Source organism: Chlorocebus sabaeus, chromosome 6 (assembly GCF_047675955.1).
Source record: "Chlorocebus sabaeus isolate Y175 chromosome 6, mChlSab1.0.hap1, whole genome shotgun sequence".
Lineage (NCBI taxonomy): Eukaryota > Metazoa > Chordata > Mammalia > Primates > Cercopithecidae > Chlorocebus > Chlorocebus sabaeus.
The window spans coordinates 1,884,530-1,911,139 of NC_132909.1; the positions used below are offsets into that span (position 1 = coordinate 1,884,530).

Sequence of the window (26,610 nt, forward strand, 5' to 3'; positions counted from 1 at the left end):
GGAAGGAGTTCTTGTATTTGTGTATGCATGGTTTCTATTTGTATTGTAAACAAAAACTACAAATAACAGATACTATGAATGCATTTTTTAAGCTTTATGAAGTTTATGTAGTTAATAACGATGTCTTCGTGTTAGTTATGAAATTACATTTGTTCATAAACTGCAAGACAACTTTGAGTACACAGAGATCCATCTCATTTTCTGTAACTACATACTGATCTACTAAACTGATTTTCTGTAACGTAAGTAACCCATAACTTTACTAGTTCTAAACATTTTCTTCCAAATTTTTCACAATTCTACAATGTATTTGCTTATGCATATATATTTCTGCACTTGTGCTTTTTGAGAACATAAATGACTAGGTGTAGAATTGTGGCAAAGGGTAATTATATCCAAAATGCTGACAGGTAACACCACATTGACCTCTAAAATGGCTTTCCTCTAATTTACCCTGTCAATATATGAAAATATGGTCTCTCGTACATCTGTAACAATACTGGATATTATCCAAACTTTACATTCACATAAAATTTCTGCTGGTTTGTGTTGGTGGTGATGAGGACTTTTACAGTTTGCATTTATCTGATCATTAGTGAGGTTGAGAACTTCTATTTTTTTTTTTTTTTTTTTTTTTGAGACGGAGTCTTGCTCTGTCGCCCGGGCTGGAGTGCAGTGGCCGGATCTCAGCTCACTGCAAGCTCCGCCTTCCGGGTTTACGCCATTCTCCTGCCTCAGCCTCCCGAGTAGCTGGGACTACAGGCGCCCGCCACCTCGCCCGGCTAGTTTTTTGTGTTTTTAGTAGAGACGGGGTTTCACCGTGTTAGCCAGGATGGTCTCGATCTCCTGACCTCGTGATCCGCCCGTCTCGGCCTCCCAAAGTGCTGGGATTACAGGCTTGAGCCACCGCGCCCGGCCTAACTTCTTCTATTTAACCATTTTAATTTCTTCATCCAATAAATTTTGTTGACGTGCTCTGCAAGACTGTGTACCTTATCCTTGTTGCTTTCCAACAGCCCTTTTTCAAGGGCTATATCCTTTCTAATGTATGTTTAAGATATCTCTCAGCCTGTCATATGCCTTTTAACTTTGCATACAGTATCTTATGCCATGAAAAAGGTTTAAATCTTCTACATAGTCCTGTCATTCTCCGTGGCTTCTGGACCATGTCCTGCTTCCCAAAGACTTCCTGAACCTAAAGGCACAGAAATACTCTACATTCTCCTCTACCATCGTAACAGTATTTATCTGTAACCAGTATAGAATGAACTTCTGTGTAAGTAATAAAATGGGATGCTGACTTTATTTCCAGTTGGATAACTGTCAAAGACATTTAATCTCCCCCAATGATACATCGAAAACACTTCTGCAATATAAAAAACCCATGGGATATGACCTTCTACAAAATCTCCCTTCTGATAGCTCCCTAATTAACACTCAACATGAATTTCAGAACTGTCAATGTAAAAGTAACCTACTGGATTACAATATTGAAATATTCATCTAGGATCATGTTATGGATCTCCATTTATTCAGAGCCTCTGTTCTCCATCAGTAGAGGCTAATAATTTCCTTTTGTATATAACTAAGTAAACTCACCTATACTTTCATTTTTTTCCCCTTGGTTTGATATCAGAGTTGACTTAACCTCATGAAAGAAGTGGAACATTTTAAGTGTGTGTGTGTTTTTTTAAAATACACTCCAGAACAACTTTACTAGTGGATCCTTGAAAGGTTAGACTAAATCTGTGAACCCACATGTTGAAATACAACTATATTACTCAATTTCTCTTTCTTCAGTTAAACATTAATTTTTTGTTTTGTTTTGTTTTTGCTTGACTAAATACAGTCTTTTATATATTCTCCCCAGGAATTCTAATTCTTTTGTTCATTTTATCCAGAGCTATATAGCCACTTCTTAAAACATGTTCTGTGCATCAAATCATAATTAATTTCCTCACTAACAAGGGAACACAGCCTTAATCATGAGAGAGCCACTGTGATGTTTTATTATAATATTAAATGTTAAGCGTACTACATGTGCTAATCACCATCTACCTTAAGATACTGTTTTAAGTCAGGCTGGTTGCCTATAATTCCAGCCACTTGAGAATGAGGTGGGAGGATCACTTGCGCACAGGAGTTTGAGATCACCCTGGGCAACATAGCAAGACCCCATTTAAAACTTTTTTTAGTTTAAAAAAAGATACTGTTTTGGTTCCAAAATTTTTACGATTGCCAAACTGCTTTCAAGAATACACTGTTTAAAAATAACTTACATCAACTCTGAAGAATACTTATCTAACATTTACCAAGCACTTAGTATGAGCTGATCATTTTGCTAAGCACCCTATGTACATCAAGTATTTTAACTAGAGTTTTAAGAGAGTAATTTAATTTGCATTTTTCAAGGGTCACTGTGGCTGTAATGTTAACTCGAGAGGGACAAAAGAGGATGAAGTCTTAGAATTCACGGGTATCCAACCCATTGAATGTGAGGACTTTTATGCTTATTTGAGGTGGTGTATCACTAAAATTATGCATAGACTTTTTTTTTCTTAGCTCATCAGCTATTGTTAATGTTACTGTATTGTATGTGTGGCACAAGACAATTTTTCTTCTTCCAATGTGGCTCAGGGAAGACAAAAGGTTGGACACCTGTGTAATGACTGAAATAGTCAAGGTGAAATGACTGTGTTTTGAACTGGGGAACGAAAAGAAGTGGATAAATTCCAAAAGTGTTCAGCAGATATATCCACAGGACTTGGTGATGTAGTGGGTGAGGGAGAGCTGGATGCCTGAAATGAACTCACTGATGAGCAAGGTGTGCATTTCATCTGAAGACATTTGCACATTCTTTACATTGTTAAGACCTCTTTGCAGTATGAATTCTTCCATGTAAAGCATTCAATCTGGCTGAAGGTTTTTCTTGTGTGTGCTTCACGAAGTTCTCATGATGTGTTTTTCAGTTCCATCAGGTCATATGTTCTTCTCTAAACTGGTTATTCTAGTTAGCAATTCCTCTAACCTTTTTTCAAGGTTCTTAGCTTCCTTGCATTGGATTAGAACATGCTTCTTTAACTCACAGGAGTTTGTTATTACCCACCTTCTGAAGCCTACTTCTGTCAATTTGTCAAACTCATTATCTATCCAGTTTTGTTCCCTTGCTGGCGAGGAATTGTGATCCTTTGGAGAAGAAGAGGCATTCTGGTTTTTGGAATTTTCAGCCTTTTTGCACTGGTTTCTCCCCATCTTTGTGCATTTATCTACCTTTGGTCTTTGATGCTGGTAACCTTCAGATGGGGTTTCTGTGTGGATGTCCTTTTGTTGATGTTGATGATATTCCTTTCTGTTAGTTTTCCTTCTAACAGTCAGGCCCCTCTGCTGCAGGTCTGCTGGAGTTTGCTGGAGGTCCACTCGAGACCCTGTTTGCCTGGGTATCACCAGTGGAGGCTGCAGAACAGCAAAGATTGCTGCCTGTTCCTTCCTCTGGAAGCTTTGTCCCACAGGGGCACCCACCAGATGCAAACTGGACCTCTCTTGTATGAGGTGTCTGTGGACCCCTCCTGGGAGGTGTCTTCCCATCAGGAGGCATGGGGGTCAGGGACCCACTTGAGGAGGCAGTCTGTCCCTTAGCAGAGCTCGAGCGCTGTGCTGAGAGAACTGCTGCTCTCTTCAGAGCTGGCAGGCAGGAACGTTTAAGTCTGTTGAAGCTGTGCCCACAGCCACCCCTTTCCCCCATGTGCTCTGTCCCAGGGAGATGGGGGTTTTATCTGAACTTTTTTCAGAGATGCCCTGCACAGAGAGGAGGAATCTAGAGAGGCAGTCTGGCTACAGAGGCTTTGCTGAGCTGTGAAGGGCTCTGCCCAGCTAGAACTTCCCCGTGGCTTTGTTTATGCTGTGAGGGGAAAACCACCTATTCAAGCTTCAGTAATGGCAGATGCCCCTTCCCCCACCAAGCTTGAGCATCCCAGATCGACTTCAGACTGCTGTGCTGGCAGCAAGAATTTCAAGCCAGTGGATCTTAGCTTGCTGGGCTCAGTGGGCATGAGCCCACTTAGCTCGATCACTTGGCTCCCCGGCTTCGGCCACCTTAACAAGGGAGTAAGTGGTTCTGTTTCACTGGCGTTCCGGGTGCCACTGGGGTATCAAAGAAAACTCCTGCAGCTAGCTTGGTGTCTACCCAAATGGTCGCCCAGTTTTGTGCTTAAACCCAGGACCTTGGTGGCATAGGCACCCAAGGGAATCTCCTGGTCTATGGGTTGCGAAGACCATGTGAGAAGCTTAGTATCTGCACCAGAGTGCACCATTCCTCATGGCACAGTCCCTCATGGCTTCCCTTGGCTAGGGGAGGGAGATCCCCGACTCCTTGCACTTCCCAGATGAGGTTATGCCCCACCCTGCTTCGGCTCGCCCTCCATGGGCTGCACCCACTGTCTAACCAGTCCCAATGAAATGAGCCGGGTACCTCAGTTGGAAATACAGAAATCACCCACCTTCTGTGTTGCTCTCATTGGGAACTGCAGACCAGAGCTGTTCCTATTCGGCCATCTTGCCAGCCTCTGGCTGAAGGTTTTTCTACATTTCTTACGTTTATGTTTTTCAACCAGTGGGACATCTCTGATTAACAGTAAAGGATTGACGATAACTAAAGGCTTGGCCACATGCACTACATTCTTAAGGTTCTTCTCCAGTATGACCTCTTTGATGATAAATTAAGGATAACTTTCTTCTGAATGCCTTCCCACATTCAAAACACTGATAGGGCCTTTGGCCAGTGTGGAGTCTTTGATGTTGAGCACAGGATGAGCTATCACTAAAAGCCTTTCCACATTCAGTACATTTATAGGGTTTCTCTCCAGTATGAATTCTTTGATGTTGAGTAAGATTGGAAGTTTGGCTGAAGGCTTTCCCGCATTCATTACACTCATAAGGTTTCTCTCCTGTATGAGTTTTCTGATGTTGGGCAAGGTGTGATCTCTGTTTGAAAGCATTTCCACATTCAATACATTCATAAGGCTTCTCTCCAGTATGAATTCTCTGATGAGTAGCCAGCTGCGAACTGATTCTAAAAGCTTTTCCACATTCTTTACATTCATAGGGTTTTTCACCAGTATGAATTCTCAAATGACTAACAAGGTGTACATTCTGCCTAAAGGCTTTCCCACATTCCTTGCATTCATAAGGTTTCTCTCCAGAATGTACTCTTTGATGCTGAGTGAGTGATGCATGATGGCTAAAATCTTTCCCACATATATCACATTCATAAGGTTTCTCTCCTGTGTGAATTCTCTGATGTACAGTACGGGATGAACCAGAGCTGAAGGTTTTTCCACACACATCACATTTGTAAGGTTTCTCTCCTGTATGAATTCGCCTATGCAGAATAAGTCCTATGTGAACACTGAAAGCTTTCCCACAATCAATGCAATTAAAAGGCTTCTCTCCAGTATGATAACTCCTCCAGTGACGAATAAAAGATGTGTTATACCTAAAAGCCTTCCCACACTCAATACATTCATAGGGTCTTTTCCCAGTGTGACATCTCTGATGGCGAGCAAAAGATGAGCCATCACTGAAGGCTTTGCCACATTCTTTACATTCATAGGGTTTCTCTCCAGTATGAATTCTCTGATGCTGAGCAAGGTGTGCAGGCTGTCTGAAGGCTTTTCTACATTCCTTACATTTATATGGCTTTTCTCCAGTATGAATTCTTTGATGTTGAATAAGGTGTTCACTTTGTTTGAAGGCTTTCCTACATTCTTTACATTCAAAGAGTTTCTCTCCAGTATGTGTTCTGTGATGTTGAGCAAGGTGTTGCCTTTGCTTGAAGGCTTTTCCACATTCCTCACATTCATATGGTTTTTCACCAGTATGAATTCTAAAATGAACAGTAAGGGATGAGCTATGGGTGAAGGTTTTGTCACATTCATTACATTTAAAAAGCTTCTTTCCTACATAGACTTTCTTGTGTTTTATTACCATAGAATTTTTGGAGAAGCTTTTTTTATCTGATGTGTGATTATAAATATTCTCTTCTATGTTTTCCAGATGGATACATTTCCCAAATTTAGTATATTTGAATTCTGTTTCCTTAGTGAGGGTTTCTTTATGAGTGATTGTTTCTTTCTTGCTAAAAATATTGTGACTTCCCATCTGCTTCTCAAAAAGGTCTTCCCATTTCCAGTTTTCTTCAAAAGTGGAACACTCAAGTCCATAGCTTGTAATTCCCTCCATGCATGCATCATCATACATGAACTGCTTCAGAGGTAATTCCTGTGTCTCATATATAGATTCCCAATCTGAAAGATATAAAAAAAGTGAATGTTTCCTTTATCATGGCTACATCAAAGGAGACACTGTGAAAAAGGTAATTTAAAAATATTTAATAAATCTCACAAAACCTGTTATGTACAGGCATGTCAACTGGAAAATATGCAGGGAGACCTGAAGAAAGACAGCTCATGAAGGAACATGGAAAAAGTGATTAAGAAAACTAAATGGGCTAGGTGTAGTGGTTCAGGCCTATAATCCCCAGCACTTTGGGACGCTGAAGTGGACTGCTTCAGCCCAGGAGTTCAAGACCAGCCTGGGCAACATGGCAAAACACCATCTCTGCAAAAAATACAAAAATTAGTCAAGCATGGTGGTACATGCCTGTAGTCCCAATTACTCAGGAGGCTGAGGTCAAAGGATCACTTGAGCCCAGGAAGTTGAGGCTGCAGTGAGTCACGATTGCCCTACTGCACTCCAGCCTAGGCAGAGCGAGACCCTGTCTCAAAACAAAAACAAAAACCTCAATGTAGGATGAAATCCTACAGAAGTAGTCTGCTATGGTAATATTTCATGCCTGTATTGACCTAACAGACTATAAATTAAGCTCTCTTCATCTACTCTCTTCCACTTGTAATTGGTTTTCATATACAGTTATGTTAACTTTGTTTAAATACCAATATCGTATCACTACTGCTGCTGAAAACTCTCTAGAGATCTCCAGTAACCATATACCCTAGGTGAAATTTAGGTGAAATTTTAGGTGAAATTTAGGTGAGATTTAGGTGAAATCCTATGGTTATCTTTTCATAATCAGAAAATGGTGTTCCAATGAAATCATCTACATGTTTTGATAAAGTGAACTTTTCAATTCTGAGTTCCCTGAACTTTCATCTGCATATTAAGAGATTTTTTCCATTCATCTTACTTTCAACAGCCTGGTAAAATTATCACTTCTTAGACCACCTTTTTATTTAAAAAAAAAAAAAAAAAAGAGAGAGAGAGAGAGAGAGGGTTTCACTTAGTTGTCCGGGCTGGAATGCAGTGGCATGACCATAGCTCACTAATTCCTGGGCTTAAGCAATTTTCCCACCTTCTTTTGAGTAGCTAGGATTACAGGTGTTAGCCACTGTACCCAGCACCTTAAGCCACTGCTTAACAGGGTTTTACCATTTCCCCTTTTGAAGAAATGAATTTTATAATGATATGTAGGTTGATATCACTATTAATCACATTCTTATTTACTACCACGAGTAACTTTCTTAACTGCTGACCTAGAACATAAGTTTAGAGAAGGAATAAATGTCCTTTAAAAATTATTGCAACATCGGCCAGGCGCAATGGCTCATGCCTATAATCCCAGAACTTTGGGAGGCGGGCATATCACCTGAGGTCAGAAGTTTAAAGACCAGCCTGGCCAATGTAGTGTAACCCCATCTCTAGTAAAATCACAAAATTAGCGGGACATGGTGTCACCTGCCTATAATCCCAGCTACCTGGAAGGCTAAAGCAGGAGAATTGCTTGAACCCAGGAGGCATAGGTTGCAGTGAGCCGAGACTGCGCCATTGCTCTCCAGCCTGGGCAACAAGAATGAAACTCATCTCAAAAAAAAAAAAAAAAAGAAAGAAAGAAAAAAGAAAAAAATATTGCTACATCACTTACCATAGATAGAAGAAATCTGGGCATATATAAAAAGTTATCAGTAAAATATAAAGAAATTTATAATGAAGAGGTGATACTGAGAGAAAACCTGAGGGAAAAGGTGGTTCAAGAAAAGGCAAAGGAAGTACTTTCCTTTTCTATGTCATCCATAGGAAATCATTGACTAATCCAATATTTCCTAAGCAATTATACATTATGCACTAAGCATTTGTGATATCAAAGTAATGAAGGAATTGTTCTTGAAAAGTTTAGAAAGTAATTAGGAAGACAAGACCAACAAAAAAAAAGTAATTTGAGAAGATAATATAAAACATAATCAAGTGTGAGCCCATGTGATAAAGATTAAATTGTTATAAAAGTTCAGAGATGGCAGAGATCAAATCCACTAGAGCAGTTAAGAAAGGTTTTGAGGTATTAACAAGCTTTGTAGTTCAGGTCTTCATGGTATCAGGAATATCCAGTGTCTTGAATAACTTCGGTTGCTATAACAAAATCATATTGTGTCGCTTAATGATGGGGACATGCTCTGAGAAATGCATCATTACGGATAGGCAATTACAGAGCATACTTACACAAATCTTGATGGTGTAGCATACTGCACACTTCGCCTATATGGCCTACCACTCCTGGTCTACAAGCCTGTGCAACATGTTACCATACTGAATACTACAGGCAATTGAAGCACAATGGTATTTTTGTATCTAAACATATACAAACATAAAGAAGGTAAAGTATGATATGAGGACATTTTATATATATATATTTTGAGACAGGGTCCCCTGTGTCACCAGGCTGGAGTACAATGGTATGATCATGGCTCACTGAATCCTCAAACTCCTGGGCTAAAGTGATCCTCCTGCCTAGCTTCCTGAGTAGCTGGGAGTACCAAGTGCATGCCACCATGTCCAGCTAATTTTTTATTTTTAGTAGAGACAAGGTCTTGCCGTTGCCCAGGCTGGTCTGGAACTCCTGTTGAGGCAATTCTCCCACCTCAGCCTCTCAAAGTACTGCGATTATAGGCATGAGCCACCATGCCAAGCAATAGAAGAGATTTTTTTTTTTTTTTTTGAGATGGAGTCTCCTCACTCTGTTGCCCAGGCTGGAGTGCAGTGGCATGATCTCGGCTCACTGCAAGTTCCACCTCCCAGGTTCATGCCATTCTCCTGCCTCAGCCTCCCGAGTATCTGGGACTACAGGCACCCGCCACCACATCCGGCTAATTTTTTTTTTTTTTTTTTGAGATGCAGTCTCGCTCTGTAGTCCAGGCTGGAGTGCAGTGGCCAGATCTCAGCTCACTGCAAGCTCCGCTTCCCGGGTTTATGCCATTCTCCTGCCTCAGCCTCCTGAGTAGCTTGGACTACAGGTGCCCGCCACCTCGCCTGGCTAGTTTTTTGTATTTTTTAGTAGAGACGGGGTTTCACCATGTTAGCCAGGATGGTCTTGATCTCCTGACCTCGTGATCTGCCCGTCTCAGCCTCCCAAAGTGCTGGGATTATGGGTGTGAGCCACTGCACCCAGCCAGAAGAGATTTTTTTAAAGTTACACCTGTATAGGGCAGCTCCATCATAATCTTCTATGACTGTCTTAATATGCAGTCCATAATGGATAGATATATTGTTTATGTGGCCCATGACTGTACCATATACTGGGTAGCTTATTGATGTGGTTTGGCTGTGTCCCCACACAAATCTCACCTTGAATTGTAGTAATACCCACATGTCAAGGGTAGAGCCAGGTGGAGATAATTCAATCATAGGGGCAGTTCCCCCATACTATTCTCGTAGTAGTGAATAAGTCTCACAAGATCTGATGGTTTTGTAAATGGGAGTTCGCCTGCACAAACTCTCTCCTGACTGCCACCACGTAAGAAGTGACTTTGCTCCTCCTTTGCTTTCTGTTGTGACTGTCAGAGCTCCCCAGCCATGTGGCACTATAAGTCAATTAAGCCTCTTTCCTTTATAAACTACCCAGTCTCAGGTATGGCTTTATTAGTAGCTTGAGAACAGACTAATACACTTACAAACAACACTTATAACTAAACAGACTAATATACTTATAAAAAATTAGCTGGGCATGGCTAATTTATTTCTCACAGATCTGCAGACTGGGAAATCCAAGATCAAGGCCCAGGCAGATTTGGCATGGGCTAGCTTTCTCACAGATGGTGCCTTCTTCCTGTTTCCCCACACAGTGGAAGGGGCAAGGAAGCTCCTTCGGGTCTTTGATAAAGGTAATAATCCTATTCATGAGCCGTCACGACCTAATCACCTCCCAAGGTCCCCACCTACCACTATCACTCTAGAGAGGATAATTTCAACATGAATTTCAGGGGCACACAAACATTCAGACAAGGGTACCCATGCTTCAAGAACTGAGGCAATGTGGGGTTAATGAACTAATCACCTATAATTTTTCCTACATAGATAGACTGAAGATAACAATACTAGAAAAAGACACAGAAAGCTGAGTCCATCATCTACTGTTTTCTCACATTTTACTTTTTTGTCACATGAAGATTGTCTTCAACTTCAATTTCCTACAGAGAGCCATGGTTGTTCCTAACTTTCTGGCCTTTTTAAACAGACACTAAGATATCTTATGCATACAATAATACTTATATCTACACATTGACTCAGCATCCCACCAGACTTATAGCTTCTTCCTTTTCCCTTCTTCTACTTGTTCTTCACAGGGCCAATTATTAGGAAAGTTCTTTTCTGTTTCTCTATTTAAGGCAGATGGCATCTTCATACAAAACCAAAGTATAAAGTGCATCTAAGCACAGTCTATTTCCCTTCTGATGTGGGTATAGTCATCCCTCCTTATCCACAGTGGATACATTTCAAGACCCAGTGGATGCCTGAAACCTGGAATAATACTGAACGCTATATTCACCACATGCAACAGATCTGAAAAGCTAGATGAGACTAAGAGACTAACAGGCAGGTAGGGCATACAGCATGGATGTGCTAGACAAACGGATGATTCATGATCTGAGCAGAACAGAATAGAAAGGTGCAAGACTTCGTCATACAACTCAGAATGGTGCACGATTTAAAACATATAAATTATTTATTTCTGGAATTTTCCATTTAATATTTTTGGACAGTGGTGGACTGTGGGTAACAAACTGCAGAAGGCAAAACCTTTAATAGGGGGACTATTGTATTTGGAGGACACAGACAGTTTAGGATCCAAATTATTCCAAAATGTAAAGATCAAACACTGTTACATAAGGGAAAGGAGAATGTTTTAAGGTATAATTGTAACGGCATATATTGATATGCCCTTGTCTTTTAGAATTTTAATTTCAATGAGAGAGGCAGAATATAAGCACTGAGCAATAAACAAGTTAATTGTGGGCTTTCCTGAGTATTAGGAAGAAAATAAACAGTGGCTTGTTGGGCAGTTATGGGTTGGGATGGAGAAATGTTCATTACATAAGGTGGTTAGGGAAGGCCTCTGATGAGATGATTTTTTAGCTCTGACTTGATATTCAGGGTAGACAGACCCAAGAGAAGAACATTCTGGGTAGAGGAAACAGGAAATGCAAATTCCTGAGTCAGTAAAAAGCTTGGTGAGTTCAGAAAAGTTGACCCATGGGCTAGATGAATACTTATTCAGTATGACATCTGTAAAACACAGGTGGAGCAGGCAAAAGAATGATACTGCCTGTGACTCAGAGGCGATCAGATTTGGAATTACCTCTGGACCCATCTAGTCTTCCAAGGCTCTTGACAGACTCAGTAGCTTGGTATACCTGTAACTCACTTGAAACATACCCTCGGTATCTCACATAATTTAGCAAACTCTGGACTAAAGTATAATGAAAAAGCTAAAAAGTAATAAAGAATGAGTTTATAGAAGTAGGAGGGAGCTGGTCAGGAAGAGGCTAACAGGGTTTAGATTTTTCCTATCTGCTACAGGAAAGGAATGAAAGAACAGAAGGGTACATTATAATTTGTAAGCAGTACCTAATGCAAGAGTTAAGAAAAGATTTAAGAAACACAAAAGTTTATATAAGTCTGTATGGCAAAGCAAAAGGGGATGGTAAGGAGCTGGATAAAGATTTTTGCAAGACAAAAATCTTAAGAGATTTAAGATTCTCTAATCTCTAGAGAATCTTAGTTCTTAAAGAGCAGACAGTCAAGTAGAAGAGAAGATATTTGAGGGGCCCATGTTAAGCATAAAGTTTCAGTTTTCTCCCCTAGGCCTGTAAGGCTGATGTAGAGTTTCTGAGCTGCATTAGTGAGAAGGTATCACCTCTAAAAATGGCTGAGCCATGATATCAAAAAGATTCCTCTCTCTGGTTCTTCCACACTCACCTGAGAATGGGCTTCTTGTCATCTCACTTGTCATCTCCCAAGGCTCTCTCCCTTGCTCCAATAAGGAGATCACATATGGCTTAGAAATGCAAAGACCTACATATTAAAAAAAGACATGAAAATTGGTCATGTTTTGGGTTATTTCAGAACTATAAGCCAGTTCCTTAATTCTGGTGGAATGATATAGTAGGAATACTAGATAAGAGATAAAGCACATCTGAAGGACAGACTACATAAAACTCTGGAATAGCCTAGTAAGACTGCTAACAGTTAACTCTGAGAACTATTTTATAAGGGATTTGAGGGCAGAAATTTAGTCCAACATTTTCTGAATATTATCACACAGTAGTAAATTAGGTATTTTAAAAGGTCCCTAGAAAGAGTTTGAAGTTTTGAGATAATTGCCTGCTTTAGAAAAAAATAAATACTCTTTAGGGAAATATGACAGAATCCAGAGGCTCTACAATGTTTTATTTACAGTACACATGAAAAAATTCAAAATTACTTGACATAAGGAAAAAGTGAATCATGCCCATTAGAAAAAGCAAGCAATAGACGCTCACACTGCAATAACAAAGAAGAAATAGCATATGATCTTAAAACAGCTATTATTATATCAATACTTAAGAATATAAAGGCAAATATAATGAATGCACACACAGGAAATCTCAGAAAAGAAACTATAAGAAGAACCAAATATTATATAATTTAAAAAATATAACATCTGAAACTTAAAAATTCACTAGATGCACCTAACCAAACACTGAGGGTAAGGATAGAGTCAGGGAATTTGACTATGAATCAACAGAAATTATCCAATCTGAGCTGGGCACAGTGGCTCATGCCTGTAATCCCAGGCACTTTGGGAGGCTGAGGTGGGTGGATTACCTGAGGTCAGAAGTTCGAGACCAACCTGGGCAACATGGTGAAACCCTGTCTCTGTTAAAAATAAAAAAATTAGGCCGGGCACAGTGGCTCACACCTGTAATCCCAGCACTTTGGAAGGCTGAGGCAGGTGGATCACGAGGTCAGGAGATCAAGACCATCCTGGTTAACATAGTGAAACTTCATCTCTAGTAAAAAAATACAAAAAAATTAGCTGGGCATGGTGGCAGGCACCTGTAGTCCCAGCTACTTGGGAGGCTGAGGCAGGCAGCCTGAACCCAGCAGGCAGAGCTTGCAGTGAGCTGAGATGGAGCCACTGCACTCCAGCCTGGGCGACAGAGTGAGACTCTGTCTCAAAAAAAAAAATGAAAAAAAAAAAAATGAGCTGGGTGTGGTGGCGGATGCCTGTAATCCCAGCTACTTGGGAGGCTAAAGCAGAATTGCTTGAACCTGGGAGGTGGTGGGCCAAGATTGCGCCACTGCACTCCAGCCTGGGCAACAGAGCAAGACTGTCTTTAAAAAAAAAAAAAAAAAAAAGAGAGAGAGAGAGAAATTAAAACAAAGAACAAAGATTTTTAAAAGTGAAACAATCCTTAGTTACCTAGGGCACAATATCAAACAACCTAACATAGGTGTAACTGAAGTCCCAAAACAGAAAAGAACAGAAAAAAAGATTTGAAGAAATAATGGCTAAAAATTTCCCACATTTGGTTTAAGATATAAATTTAGTTTCAAGAAGCTCAATGAACCACAAGCATAATCAAAAGGGCTTCTAGAGAACAGAAAGTTAATCTAGCCAATGAGGTGGCCCCAGTGCTTAGAAGAAAGGGCCATAAGAATTTCCCTAACTGTAAGCGATCTGAAGCCATTTTCAGTTTGTGTCTTCAGTTTGTTACTTATCACAAGTTAATATAAAGATACAGATTTTAAAAGTGATATTCTGAATTTATAGTAATCTAGCTATATATTCTTTGTGAACCTTGTTGTTGTCTAGTGGTGATAATAATTCTGCAGGAGAGAGAGAATAAGGAAACCCAGGAGACTGGTGAGATTCACATTGTGTCCTGTGTTCCCAATTGCCTTAAGGGTGTACGCATGGAATATCTGATATTCACCAAATTCACTAACTCTAAATCTCAAGTTTTCTTCAGTCCCTCAATATCCTCTGTTTCTCAGATTCCATTCCCAGATTCCATTCTGACCTACATATAATAAAAACAAATTTAACAATAAATAAAAACATAAAAGTTCCTTAAAGGTAGATTATGCAGGAGGGAAAAGATCCTCACCAAGTGATACCAGGCTCTGATAGTTCTCCAACATCATACTCCTGTATAAATGCTTCTGAGCAGGGTTCATCCATTGCCATTCTTCCTGGGAAAAATCTATTGCCACATCCTTGAATGTCACTAAGTCCTGAAGTGACAAATATATTCTTAACCGACCAATACTCATGTCCAAAGATAACTCTGAGTTGATCCAAGATGTCTCTACTTTATGTGAGAAATAACTCATAGAAGAGAAAAAACATAAATATGAAGATCCAAGTCAAAATAGTACTTATGGAAGTGTTTAACTGCATTAGGTACAATGGTGCCAACCAATTCCGAACATAGGGAAATGTGGGTGCATAACTACAAGGCAGTGAAGAGGGCTTCAAGGAAGAACACATACCTGTGTTGAATCTTCAAAAGCACAAAAGGAATATCTAAATTGATATTTTTCAAATGATACTCCATGGGATCCAAGTTTTATTGGCAGGGACAGGAGAAAGGCATTGAACTAAGGTGGCTGATTTTTTTTTCTTAAATAATAAAAACATGTTTAAGAATGCAATTTTCTTATGTCTGCATCAGTGAATACTGTGTTTTCCACCAATGGTTGGTAGAACCCACAGTTGCAGAACAAAATGAAATTGAAGTTATAACTTTTAAATGTTCTTAGAGAAAAATTAATGACCAGTTGTAATCACCAACAGGTTGTAAGACATTTTAAAAGTTATTGTGGGCATTTTTCACCTTCAGATTTATTTCCATTGAAAATGAGTATCTTCTTAATCTTAGTGCCTGATTTGCAAAGTTATCAAAAATATAACTAAATAAAGACAAGGTTAGGAGCACAACATTTTAATTTGCTTTAAACAGTAATCTCCGTATCATGTCTTTGTTCTAAAGATTAGTGTTTAAAAGCAAATTTTAAACAGATATTCAATGTAGGGGACTTCAGAAGATATACATACCTTTAGAAAAATGTTTAATATATTTTTCATATAAAATAATTACAAAATTGTTTAAGTTTCTCTGTGAACTCTCAGTTTTCCTGAATTCTAGTTTTCACCTTCTAGTAAGTTGAGAACTAAGAACCATCATTTCACATATTCTTATAAAATGAGATGAATTCCTCAATGCAAGCAAAAGGTGCTCACATTCTTTCCAATATTTAGGATAATTCTGGTGACTATTAAGGACAGAGGAGCTTTGGGTGTTCCCACAGGAAAAAAAAAACTGATTGCTTTTGATCCTGGTACTCATGGTTAATAATCTGGTATATATACTACCAGAATTTTACCAATATCAATGAAATAACTTTATACACACACACACATGTATATGTAGTGATGTTTTTAACTGATAATGCTATAACCAATGAAGTAAATCCCAATGGATAGCATCTGAAGAGCTTGTAATTCTTTTTTTCTTTTTAAGGAAAAAACCATTTGTTGCAAGGTATCAGATAATTTATGAAATTTCCAGGAGGATTAAGACTCAATAAGTGACTAAATTAATTAAGACTAAATAAAATAAATGAGAAAAATAGGCAAACATCTCATTCAGAAGATTTTCAAATGATTTATGTTTGCCCTTAAGGAGGTAGAACATAATTTCCCACTCCTGGAGTGTAGATTGTGCATAGTGACTTCCTTACAAACAGTACAGTATGGAAAAGTGAGGGAAAAAAGAGTCACCTTATTATAGACAAATCTGACGAACACTACCTCAAAGTTAATTAACATTGATTAACATCAACAGTAATAACTCATGTTGACAGTGTGCACCCGATTTGACGTGATGAAAAAGGAAATTTACGGCCGGGCGCGGTGGCTCAAGCCTGTAATCCCAGCACTTTGGGAGGCGGAGACGGGTGGATCACGAGGTCAGGAGATCGAGACCATCCTGGCTAACACGGTGAAACCCCATCTGTACTAAATATTACAAAAAACTAGCCGGGCGAGGTGGCGGGTGCCTGTAGTCCCAGCTACTCGGGAGGCTGAGGCAGGAGAATGGCGTGAACCCGGGAGGCGGAGCTTGCAGTGAGCCGAGATCTGGCCACTGCACTCCAGCCTGGGCGACAGAGCAAGACTCCGTCTCAAAAAAAAAAAAAAAGAAAAAGGAAATTTACTTCTGCAATCTTCCTCCCCAAAACACAGTACCCTATTCTAATCATGAAAAACCATCATATTTGAGACATTCTACAAAATAACCGAGTATTCCTCAAAGTTGACAAGGTCATCAGTAAGCAAAGTATGAAAAACTATCACAGCTAAGAGGAGTCTTAGGAAATATGGCTACTAAATGTAATGTAATTTCCTAGATAGTATCCTGGAACAGAAAAAAGGCATTAGATAAAACCTGGCCAGGTGCAGTGGCTCACACATATGATCCCAGCACTTTGGGAGGCCAAGGCTGGTGGATCACTTGAGGCGAAGAGCTCAAGACCAGCCTACATAGCATGGCAAGGACAATCTGGCAAAACCCCACCCCTACCAAAAATACAAAAATTGGCTGTGCACAGTGCTGCATGCCTATAATCCCAGCTACTCCAGTGGCTGAGGCATGAGAATTGCTTGAACTGGAGAGGTAAGTTATAGTGAGCTATGATCCTGCCACTGCACTCCAGCCTGGGTAACAGAGTGAAACTGTGTCTCAAAAAAAAAAAAAAAAAAAAAAGAAAATTAAAAAGTTGAAACAATGAAAGAAAATCTAAACTAAGCACTTTAGTTACTAATAACATATCAATATTGGTTCATTAATTTTAACAACAGTACCACACTAATGTAAAATGTTAATAGGGGAAGCTTGGTGTGGTATAAGATTTCTCTATACTATCTCTGCAATTTTTCTACAAATATAAAACTATTGTAAAAAATAAAATTTATATTTTAAGTAAACCTCAAACGGAGGACATCAAAACTTCAAATTATCTTTTAAAAATCTATAAAGTCTAGCAGTAAACCCAAAAGGAGGCATTTAAGACAAAAATCAAGATAATTTTCAAAAAATCAGAAAATAGAAACACATAAGAGATTCAGATAATGGAATTATCCAACAAGGCTATCAAAAAATTATGATAATATTTTTAAGGAGTTAAAAGGAAAGGTAGTGAATTCAGGAAGAAAACAGAAAATTACATTAAACAATTAAATAAAAATTCTAGAACTAAGTATTCTATAACAGAAGAATTCCATTATGGGCTTAACAGGAGATTAGAGAGTTAAAGAGAGAATTAAAGCATAAGTGACATGTAAAATAGTGTGAAAAATAATTAACATGTATATAATTGTAATCTTAGAAACAGGAAAGTTTCAGAATATTTAAAAAGACAGTGGTTGAAAAATTTCCAAATTGATGAAAGACACCAAGCTACCCTGAACACTGACTTAAAACAAAAATAGTGAATAATGTTCACAGTCTATCAAATAAGCATGTGTGTGTGCATTTCAGGTGATCGGGTTAATGGACTGCATCTTTATCATCTATAGTAGTAGGTTACTAGATAATTTCTAAAACTAAAATAATCAAGAAATAGTGTATGGAGCAGTGTATGGAACATTATTCAGGAGTATGAGGTTAAATATCAAAACTAAAGACAGTAAGTAGTATTGGGGAGATCCCAACTTACTTCTAGAGAGCAAATGGGAGGGGAATAATTCTGTTGTGTTAAATGGTGCCTGTGACTTCAGGTAGAATTTTAATGACAACATCAGGCACAAAAACCATAAAAGGTCTGTATCTTTGGAAAATTATGTTAGATAATTCACAAAATGGTTTTAATGCTGAGGAAGACACAGATGCCCAGAATCCATGTAGATATTTTTTAATATCTCATGAACTCTGACAGTGCAAGAAAAAAAAGCAGTGTTTCAAAATTAATTTAACATAACTTTTGATATGAAGCATATAATTAAATTCATTAAGCACTAATTATGGACATCTGACACTCACGTATGTCATGAAAACACATTTTCCACTTAGAAAACATGTGAAGGGGAATTTCACAGTGGGAGAATTAAGGGTTCCTTTTGTATACATGGTTCTTTATATATGTGCAATATAATATTTAAAAATTAAAAAATTAAAAGCAGAAATTCAAGTAAAACTGAGCGTAGTACAGCAACAGAACCAAATATACACAGGAGTTTAATGCATGGTATAGGTGGCATTTCAAATTAGTGAGAATGAGATGAATAATTCAATTAATGCCATTGTGCCAATTTGAAAAAATAAATCTCTGCCTCACTTATTATAAATTATACATTTAATGTAAAAATTTAATGTAAATTAAATTTAACATAAAAAGTGAATGTAATTTCAGCCCTACCATGACAGAAAACCACAAAAATTAAGTCTAAGCTTACCAGAAACTTAACTGTGAAGGATAAAACAAATCTTAGAAGAAAAATAGGACCTAAAGGTAGACAAAAATTTCAACAGGACACAAAACACCATTAACTTTGAAGGGAAGAAAGTATTTACGTATACACACAAAGGCATAACATAGCTGTGAATGAGATACAAGCTGAGAATAACTTCTTAAAAGAACTGGGAGGTAAGGGTGAAATTTGTTTTTAAATTTTGTACCATGTGAACATCTCACCTATTTAAATTTATAAAATTTGCAAAAATTAAGTAGAATAAGATTTTTTCAGGTGAACAAATGAGGCTGGTAATTCATACTTAAAATGTAAAGAAAAACTTTTAAGGAATTTATCTTAAGGACATACTCAGAGATTTGGACAAAAATTCAGGTAGATGCATTCTTTATATAGGAGAGGCACTGGATGCACATTTAACCTGGAACCCGACTCACTGGTACTAAGATATCCACAGATATATTCCATACAACATAAATCAAGTCTTTTCACAAGAGTCAGCACTAAATTTAAAATGTACACAAGGTGGGAAGAGGAATCTCACAGGGGCCTCCATGACTTTTTATACTAAGCTATTACTCACTCATTAGGTAATTAGAGTTAAAGACAGTGGCCTCTGAGAGAAGTGGGAACTAGGCTCTTGGACTGTTAATCAGGGAATTTTCAAAAGAAAAGAAGCATTGCAAAGTACTAAACAGCAAGACTGCCTTTCATGAAGAGAAAGAAAATATCAACTAACCTGGGGCATGACTTTTACTACTTCAACATTCATTTTTGCCTTCTCTTCTGGTCTTTCTCTTGAAGAGCAGTGTCTTGGGAAGGCAAGGCTGAAGGAAGGGAAAGGTTAGTGAGACATGAGGCCTTTGCTGCACTCCCAGAATCACTAGCCTAAAACTGTCTTCTTCTTCCCAGCTTTGGTTGATCCCATAACTGGGTATGAGCAACCTATGGCCACTGAAGGGCTGTAACTCATAACTGGGTTTTTGTTTGTTGTTGTTTGTTTTTCATGCTTGAGGTCCTAAATTTAATCTTTTTCAAAGATCTACCTTCCCATTCAGATGTATTAGGTACTCTGCACAGATTAGATTATCTCGCTTTATTTTTGAAATAATCCTACAAAATAGTCATTTCCTCTATTTTTACAGGTAAAGGTGGAGTCATTCTCTTCTTGGGTCTCTGCTTCATGCTTTGAAAGTCTACTCTTTGAAAATCTGGCTCCTTTTTGGGCCAGATGGATGGGGTTTTTGGGAAAAAACAAAAGAAAAAGGAACATCTGACTCCCAAATGCTACTAGAGGCCAGGGTTATCCTCCTCCTTCACTCAACCCCCACCACTGCACCCCTGCCCTGCTCCCTGGCAATGTTTCACTTTCCTCACCCTGAAACGATGGAACCTTTAGCACTCAATCTGCCACTTTCACTCTCACCTCTGTCCCTGCCCCTTGATTACCCTCCTGTCACACAGAACTGAGGGTGTCTCCTGCTTCAGTTAGGAGTTTCAGTACCCCAGCTTTTGCTTCTTACTGAAACTCCTGGACTGTGGACAGGAATTCTATTCCATGTTTCCTATCCCGGCAACACACAATTCCAAACAGCCACACTCATAAACAATCCAATCCTATCAATCTTCCAAGTAGTCTCCCCACACACAGCAGTCACACAGGGCCACAATTACAGGTATACAGGGTGACATACAAACACTAACAAGTTTCCTGGTCACACAGAGGACACAATCACAAGCACCCCAAAACAAGCACATATACATAGTCACATTTCCATTGTCTGAGGACATGAATATAAGCACACACGGTGACTCACCAACACCTTCACATATACCCCTAATCTTACTTCTCTCACACACACAGCTCACTGTCCCCTATCTCTGTCTCACTCACACATTCATGCTACACAACCTCAGAGAGGTTATATTTGTAAAGTCTTTTGGATAACACACCATGGTTCACATAGTTTCTTTCTTACCCAACCACATCACTAGTCTTTCTCTCCCTCTTTCACACATACAAACATGATGTTCTCTCATACATACACATTCAATGGTAGCTTTCAAAGAGGCCTCAATTACTCAAATACACCAGTATCTCACACAGATACACACACACACTCTGATCTCTCACATTCCAACCGCTTTATCTCATGCACACAAAATACATACTGGTCGCTCTCACTCCACTCTTTTTCATACTGTGATACACCATCTCACTACCTACCAGGCCAGACAGAGACATACTCTAGTCTCTCACATACCCATTGGCCTCTCACACACTCACACCAACATACCCCATTCTCTCCCAATCACGGAACTCTCAGTCTAGTCTCTTGCTTTTACTCAGACACACACATGATCTTTCTGAGACTCCAGGGAGCCTCATACTTGTTAATCTTTCACACAGGCACATCTATTTCTCTCACACATTGATATACCCTGGTCTCGTACTCTGGATTCTCACAATCCAGTCCCTGATAACACACTCAGCTGACAAAGAGGAAAAACAAACTGTTTCTCTTACTCTACTCTCACAACACAAAACAGTTCTAAGACCAGATGTGTGGGGTCTTCACACACACACACACACACACACACACACACACACCAGGCAAGCAATAAATTATTCAGTGAATACCAGGTGGGTGACCTCTAGGGCAACCCGATTCTGACACTATTTACCTGGAGATAGCATAAGATCCCATACATTGAGGGCTCAGTCCTACAAAATTGCTCCCCACTTCCAATGCCAATTGCAAGCCCCACATTGTTTTACGTGTGCTTCTGATTAGCTATAAATCGGGGTTCCTATGACCCTCTCCTTGCATTCAATTAATTTGCTAGGGCAGCTCACAGAACCCAGGGAAACACGTTTATAATCCTAAAGAATATTACAAAAGATACAGGTGAAGAAATGCATAGGAAAAGGTTATGTAGGAAGGGGCTCATCCTACAGGAGACTCCAGGGTTCAGCTATCTGGAAGTTTGATGAAGTCAGTCCCTCTGGGTTTTTACGAAAGCTTCATTACTTAGGCATGGCTGGTTAAATCACTGACCACTGATGATCAGTTTAACCTGTGGCTCCCTTTCCTCTCCCTGGAGATTGAGGATGGGACTGATAATCCCAAGCCTCTAATCCTGCCTAGATCGTTCTGATGACCAGCCGTTACCATGATCTACCTACAGGCTGCCAGCCTACCAATCATTAGCAAGCAAAAAGACACTTAATACTTTGGAGATTGCAAGGATCTTGGAAGTTGTATGCCAGGAAACATAACTTTGTCCGATCCTTTGATCGCCTCCCTCTCACAAACTAATATCAACATACCGTAGTCTCACTCTACTCTGATCGCCTCCCTCTCTCTCACAACCCAATACCAACATACCATAGTCTCACTCTATTTTGATCGCCTCCCTCTCTCTCACAAACCAATACCAACATACCATAGTCTCACTCTATTTTGATCGCCTCCCTCTCTCTCACAAACCAATACCAACATACCATAGTCTCACTCTATTTTGATCGCCTCCCTCTCACAAACCAATATCAACATACCATAGTCTCACTCTTCAGACTCTCTCAGTTTAGTTTTTCTCTCTCACACACACGCCAGCCTCTCAAGGAGCCTCACATGACTGGTCTTTCACACACAGCCACATGTTCGTCTCTCTCACACTCACTGGTGTCATGCTGTGTAGAGAACACTCACGCTGTGAGAGACTCACACACACGAACACACCCTGGTCTCACACTCTGGTCTGTCAGACACACACAAACCACGGCCTCACACACTGACGGGTCTTTCACCCAAAACACCCATTTCTCACACTCACTGGTCTCCCTTTTACACATTAACACACCACAGTCTCACACTCTGGCCTCGCACGGTCTAGTCTCGCAGACATGGTGATTCTTCTCTCTCAAACACACACAGACACACACACACACACCGACCCACCGGCCTTTCACACACAGGCCCACGCCCATCTCTCTCACACTCACTGGTCTCTCACACGCCAGCCCGTCTCACTCTCTCACACGAATACATCCTGGTCTCACGCTCTGGACACCCGGTCTGTTACACACTTACACACCCACACATCCCGCATCTTCTCACAGAGCTTCACACGCTCTTTCAAATGCAGGCACACCCCCATCTCTCTCACACTCACTGGTCTCTCACACTGACCCGTCTCGCTCTGTCACACACACACCCTGGTCTCACACTCTAGACTCTCGGTCTGTCACACACACACACACACAACCGCACCCTCTCACGGAGCCTCACACGCTGACCGTCTTTTACACACAGACACACCCCCATCTCTCCCACAGCTCACTCCCGTGGTCCCGCCGCCCCAAGCCGCCCCGAACGCCCAGCAGCCCCGAGTCGCGGCCTCCGCCCCGCAGACTCGAGTACGCGCGCCGCGCTGGCCTCTGGGAAATGTAGTCGTCTTGGGGACAGAAGACGCGGCTGGGCCTTCGCGACCCGGGTCTGAGCCGCCCGCCTCGCCTGCCCTTCCTGGCCCAGCCCTCGGGCTCGGACTCCCAGACCACCCAAAACAAACCCCCGGCCTCGTCTGGCACCCAGAAGCTCTCATCCGAAGGACTTCTTGAGTCGACGCCGGAACCTCCATCGCGCAGGCGCCAGCCTCTCTTCAGGGGTCGGACGTGACGGGCGGAGAGGAGGCGTGGCCTAGCGCTGAGGGGCTTGTCCTCGGGCTGCTGTGGGAGTGGGAGGGACCTTAGAGACGGAGCGGGTGGTGCCTGCGCAGTACGTGATTATGCCCGGTGGGCGTGGCCCAGGGTTTCCGGCGGGCAAGAGCGGAGTGTGCGCAGGCGCAAAGATTGCGCTCTCCCCCGCCCACCCTTTCGCCTAGAGACCAGAAGAGTCCCTAGTTACCGGTTTCTGGGGACTGGGAGTGAAGCGCGCGATGGCTGAGCCTTCGGGGTGAGCATGTGTGCGGCTTTGTGACGCTGTCGGTGCCTCTATGATCGCGATGTCATTCGGAGCGCGGCCTTCTGTGCCTGTCCGTGGGAATGTGATTATCTTTCTGTGCTAAGCTTATTTTGGAATAAGAACAGCGACTCGGAACCCCTACCGTGTTGTGACTCTAGCAAATTAATACCTCTCTCAGCTGCAAAATAGGAATATCACTGCTCAGAGGCAGTGAATAACACGAAGTTTTTGGAACCAGTCTGCTAGGATTGAACCGCGTTCCGCCCCTTAACAGAATGGAAATGGTCCCTGTTTTAGGGGACTAGCCCTTACTAGGAAAACTGTAGAATTAGTATGGGAAGGTGAGACAAATAAGGTAAAGCAATTCAGGGAGATACAGCAGAGAAAAAAAAATCCCTGCCTTCTTATTATATAATTTACTTTGAGGTGGAGACAGACAAGCCACAAATCCATAAGTTAGATAAATAGTCTGATGAACAGTAAAAAGGGCTATGGAGAAATATAACACAGAGAAGGTTGTATCGTATACATTTTTTTCTATTGTCTCTTATAATGTCTTAACATCTCAAAACAACCTTTCTGCAGCAGACACCAGCCAGGTGACCTCTACTCCAATCCAATTCTGACGCTACCTGGAGAGCATCAGATCCTACAGGTTAGACAGCTCAGTCCCACAAGACTGTCCCCCACTTCCCATGCCAATTCCAAACTCCAGATTGTTGTACCTGTGTTTCAGAGAGATGTGCTATAAATTAGGGCTCCCACAACCGGCTCCTTGGGTTCCATTAATTTGGTAGAGCAGCTCACAGAACTCAGGGAAACATTTATGTTTACTGGTTTATTATAAAAGATATTTTAAAGGATACAAATAATAGCCAGATGAAGAGACATGTAGGGCAAGGTCCAAGAGAATCCCTAGTGCAGGAGCTTCTGTGCCCATGGAGCTGGGGTGCACCACCCTCCCAGCATGAGGATGTATTTTTGTCTACCTTCTTGGAAGCCGCTTGAACTCAGGCCTTTTCGGTTTTTATGGAGGTTTCATTATGTAGATGTGATTGATTAAATCATTGGCCACTGGCAATCAACTCAATTTTCAGCCTCTCTTTTCCCGGAAGTAGAGGGTGGAGCTGTGAGTTCCAATCCTCTGAGCACATGGCTGGTTCCTCTGGCAACTAGCCACCACTCCCCTCAAATATTGGGATTATCTTGTGAGTTTCCAAAAATCACCTCATTAACATAAACTCATGTGTGGTTGAAATACTGTCTTTCACGTTTATGGCTCTGGAGCTGTTCTGGAGCTTTTTCAGGAACCAAGAACAAAAGGCCAGATATTTTAACAAAAGATACTTTATTGCTGTAGTCATTTAGGAAATTAAAAGAGCTGTAGGAACTGTGAGCCATGAACTGTACCTTTCTTTCTAACTCCACATTCAGTGATGTCATACTCGTAGATTGAAATCTACCACAAGGGGACTATTTACAGTATGAAAATACAGTCTACATCACTAAAGGATGGAGATCCATTCTGAGAAATGAGTTCTTAGGCAATTTCCTAAGAATTTTGTTGTGCAAACATCATAGAGTGTACTTACACAAACCTAGTTGGTGTAGCCTACTACACACCCACACTCACTCAGACTGGGACAACCTAGACCTACCAGTTAACTTCTTGTGCACATCTGTGGGATGTGGGAGGAATCTGGAGTACCCAGAGAAAACCCATGGAGACATGGGGAGACTAGTCAGAGTGCATTAGGACCCACCCTAACAAACTCATTTTAACTTAATTAACTCTGTAAAAATCCTATCTCCAAATACAGTCATTCTGAGATACTGGGAGTTAGGACTTCAACATGCAAAATTTGGGGCAGCCAAAATTCAACCAGTAACAAGAGGTTATTTTGATTCTTCTGTCCTCATTCATCCCACCAAGGAAGTAAGGGATATTTCCATTATCATACTATGTATTAAATTATCATTACATTACATATATAATGTTTTCTTTATCTAATTTTTACCTTATATATACCACATTTTTGTTCATGGGCCATCATGACCAAAATTTCACAAAAAAAAGGAAAAAAAAAAAAGTAAGCATCAAATCCATATTCCCTCTGAATTGTGATTATAATTCAGCTGCTTCCCACATGGGCAACTCAACGTCCAGTATTTCACAGTGGGTGCAGCAGAGATGTATTTAACTAATGAAGACTGAGTATTCTCTAGGGTAACACCAAGGAGATTATCTAGTATATGACACTGTAGCCTATAACCAGGTTTTCTAATATTTTCATGTTACTGAATCTACTTTTCACTGCTCCTAAAGTGCTGGCATTCAGGACAGACAAAAAAATAGTCCATACTTACATTCCACAGGTAGCTCACCTTGCCCTTGGAATCGAAGAATGACTTGGGGAAGAAGTGAGTAGGGAGGAGGAGGTGTAGAAGCGTGACCATTCTGACTCTCTATATGTTCTTGCACAGACTTAGTTTCTATCCTTGGCAAACTATTTAATATTCCAAATGGCAACAGATGGGACCCAGCTGAAATCCCTCTTGGAGTAGATCAGACTAAGGATCTTCATCATTCAACTGATTCCTGAATAGGGAAGAAGAATGTCATCCACTTCAATTTGACTTCTGACCCCACCACTGTATCTTTAATAAAATGAGAGCTCTATTGAAATATAGTCATAAGCTATATAATTCACCTACATAAAATGTAAAAATCAGTAACTTTTAGTATATTAATAGATGTGTAACCACCGCCATGGTCAATTTTAAACATTTTTATCACGTCAAGAAGAAACCCCATAACCTTTAGCTATCCCCTTCCTCACCTCCCATTCC

The 26,610-nt window shown here is 40.4% G+C and overlaps 1 protein-coding gene across 1 annotated transcript; it reads right to left on the reverse strand.

The window, feature by feature from the left end:
- Window positions 1–296: 296 nt before the first annotated feature.
- ZNF471 (zinc finger protein 471) lies at window positions 297–24,253 on the reverse strand. Its single transcript, XM_007998254.3, has 5 exons — window positions 23,388–24,253; window positions 19,536–19,623; window positions 14,436–14,562; window positions 12,262–12,357; window positions 297–6,302 (listed from the first exon to the last, which is right to left on the reverse strand). Exons 1-5 carry the CDS (start codon window positions 23,435–23,437, stop codon window positions 4,678–4,680), a joined length of 1,986 nt encoding a protein of 661 aa, XP_007996445.2. The 5' UTR covers window positions 23,438–24,253; the 3' UTR covers window positions 297–4,677.
- Window positions 24,254–26,610: the final 2,357 nt, after the last annotated feature.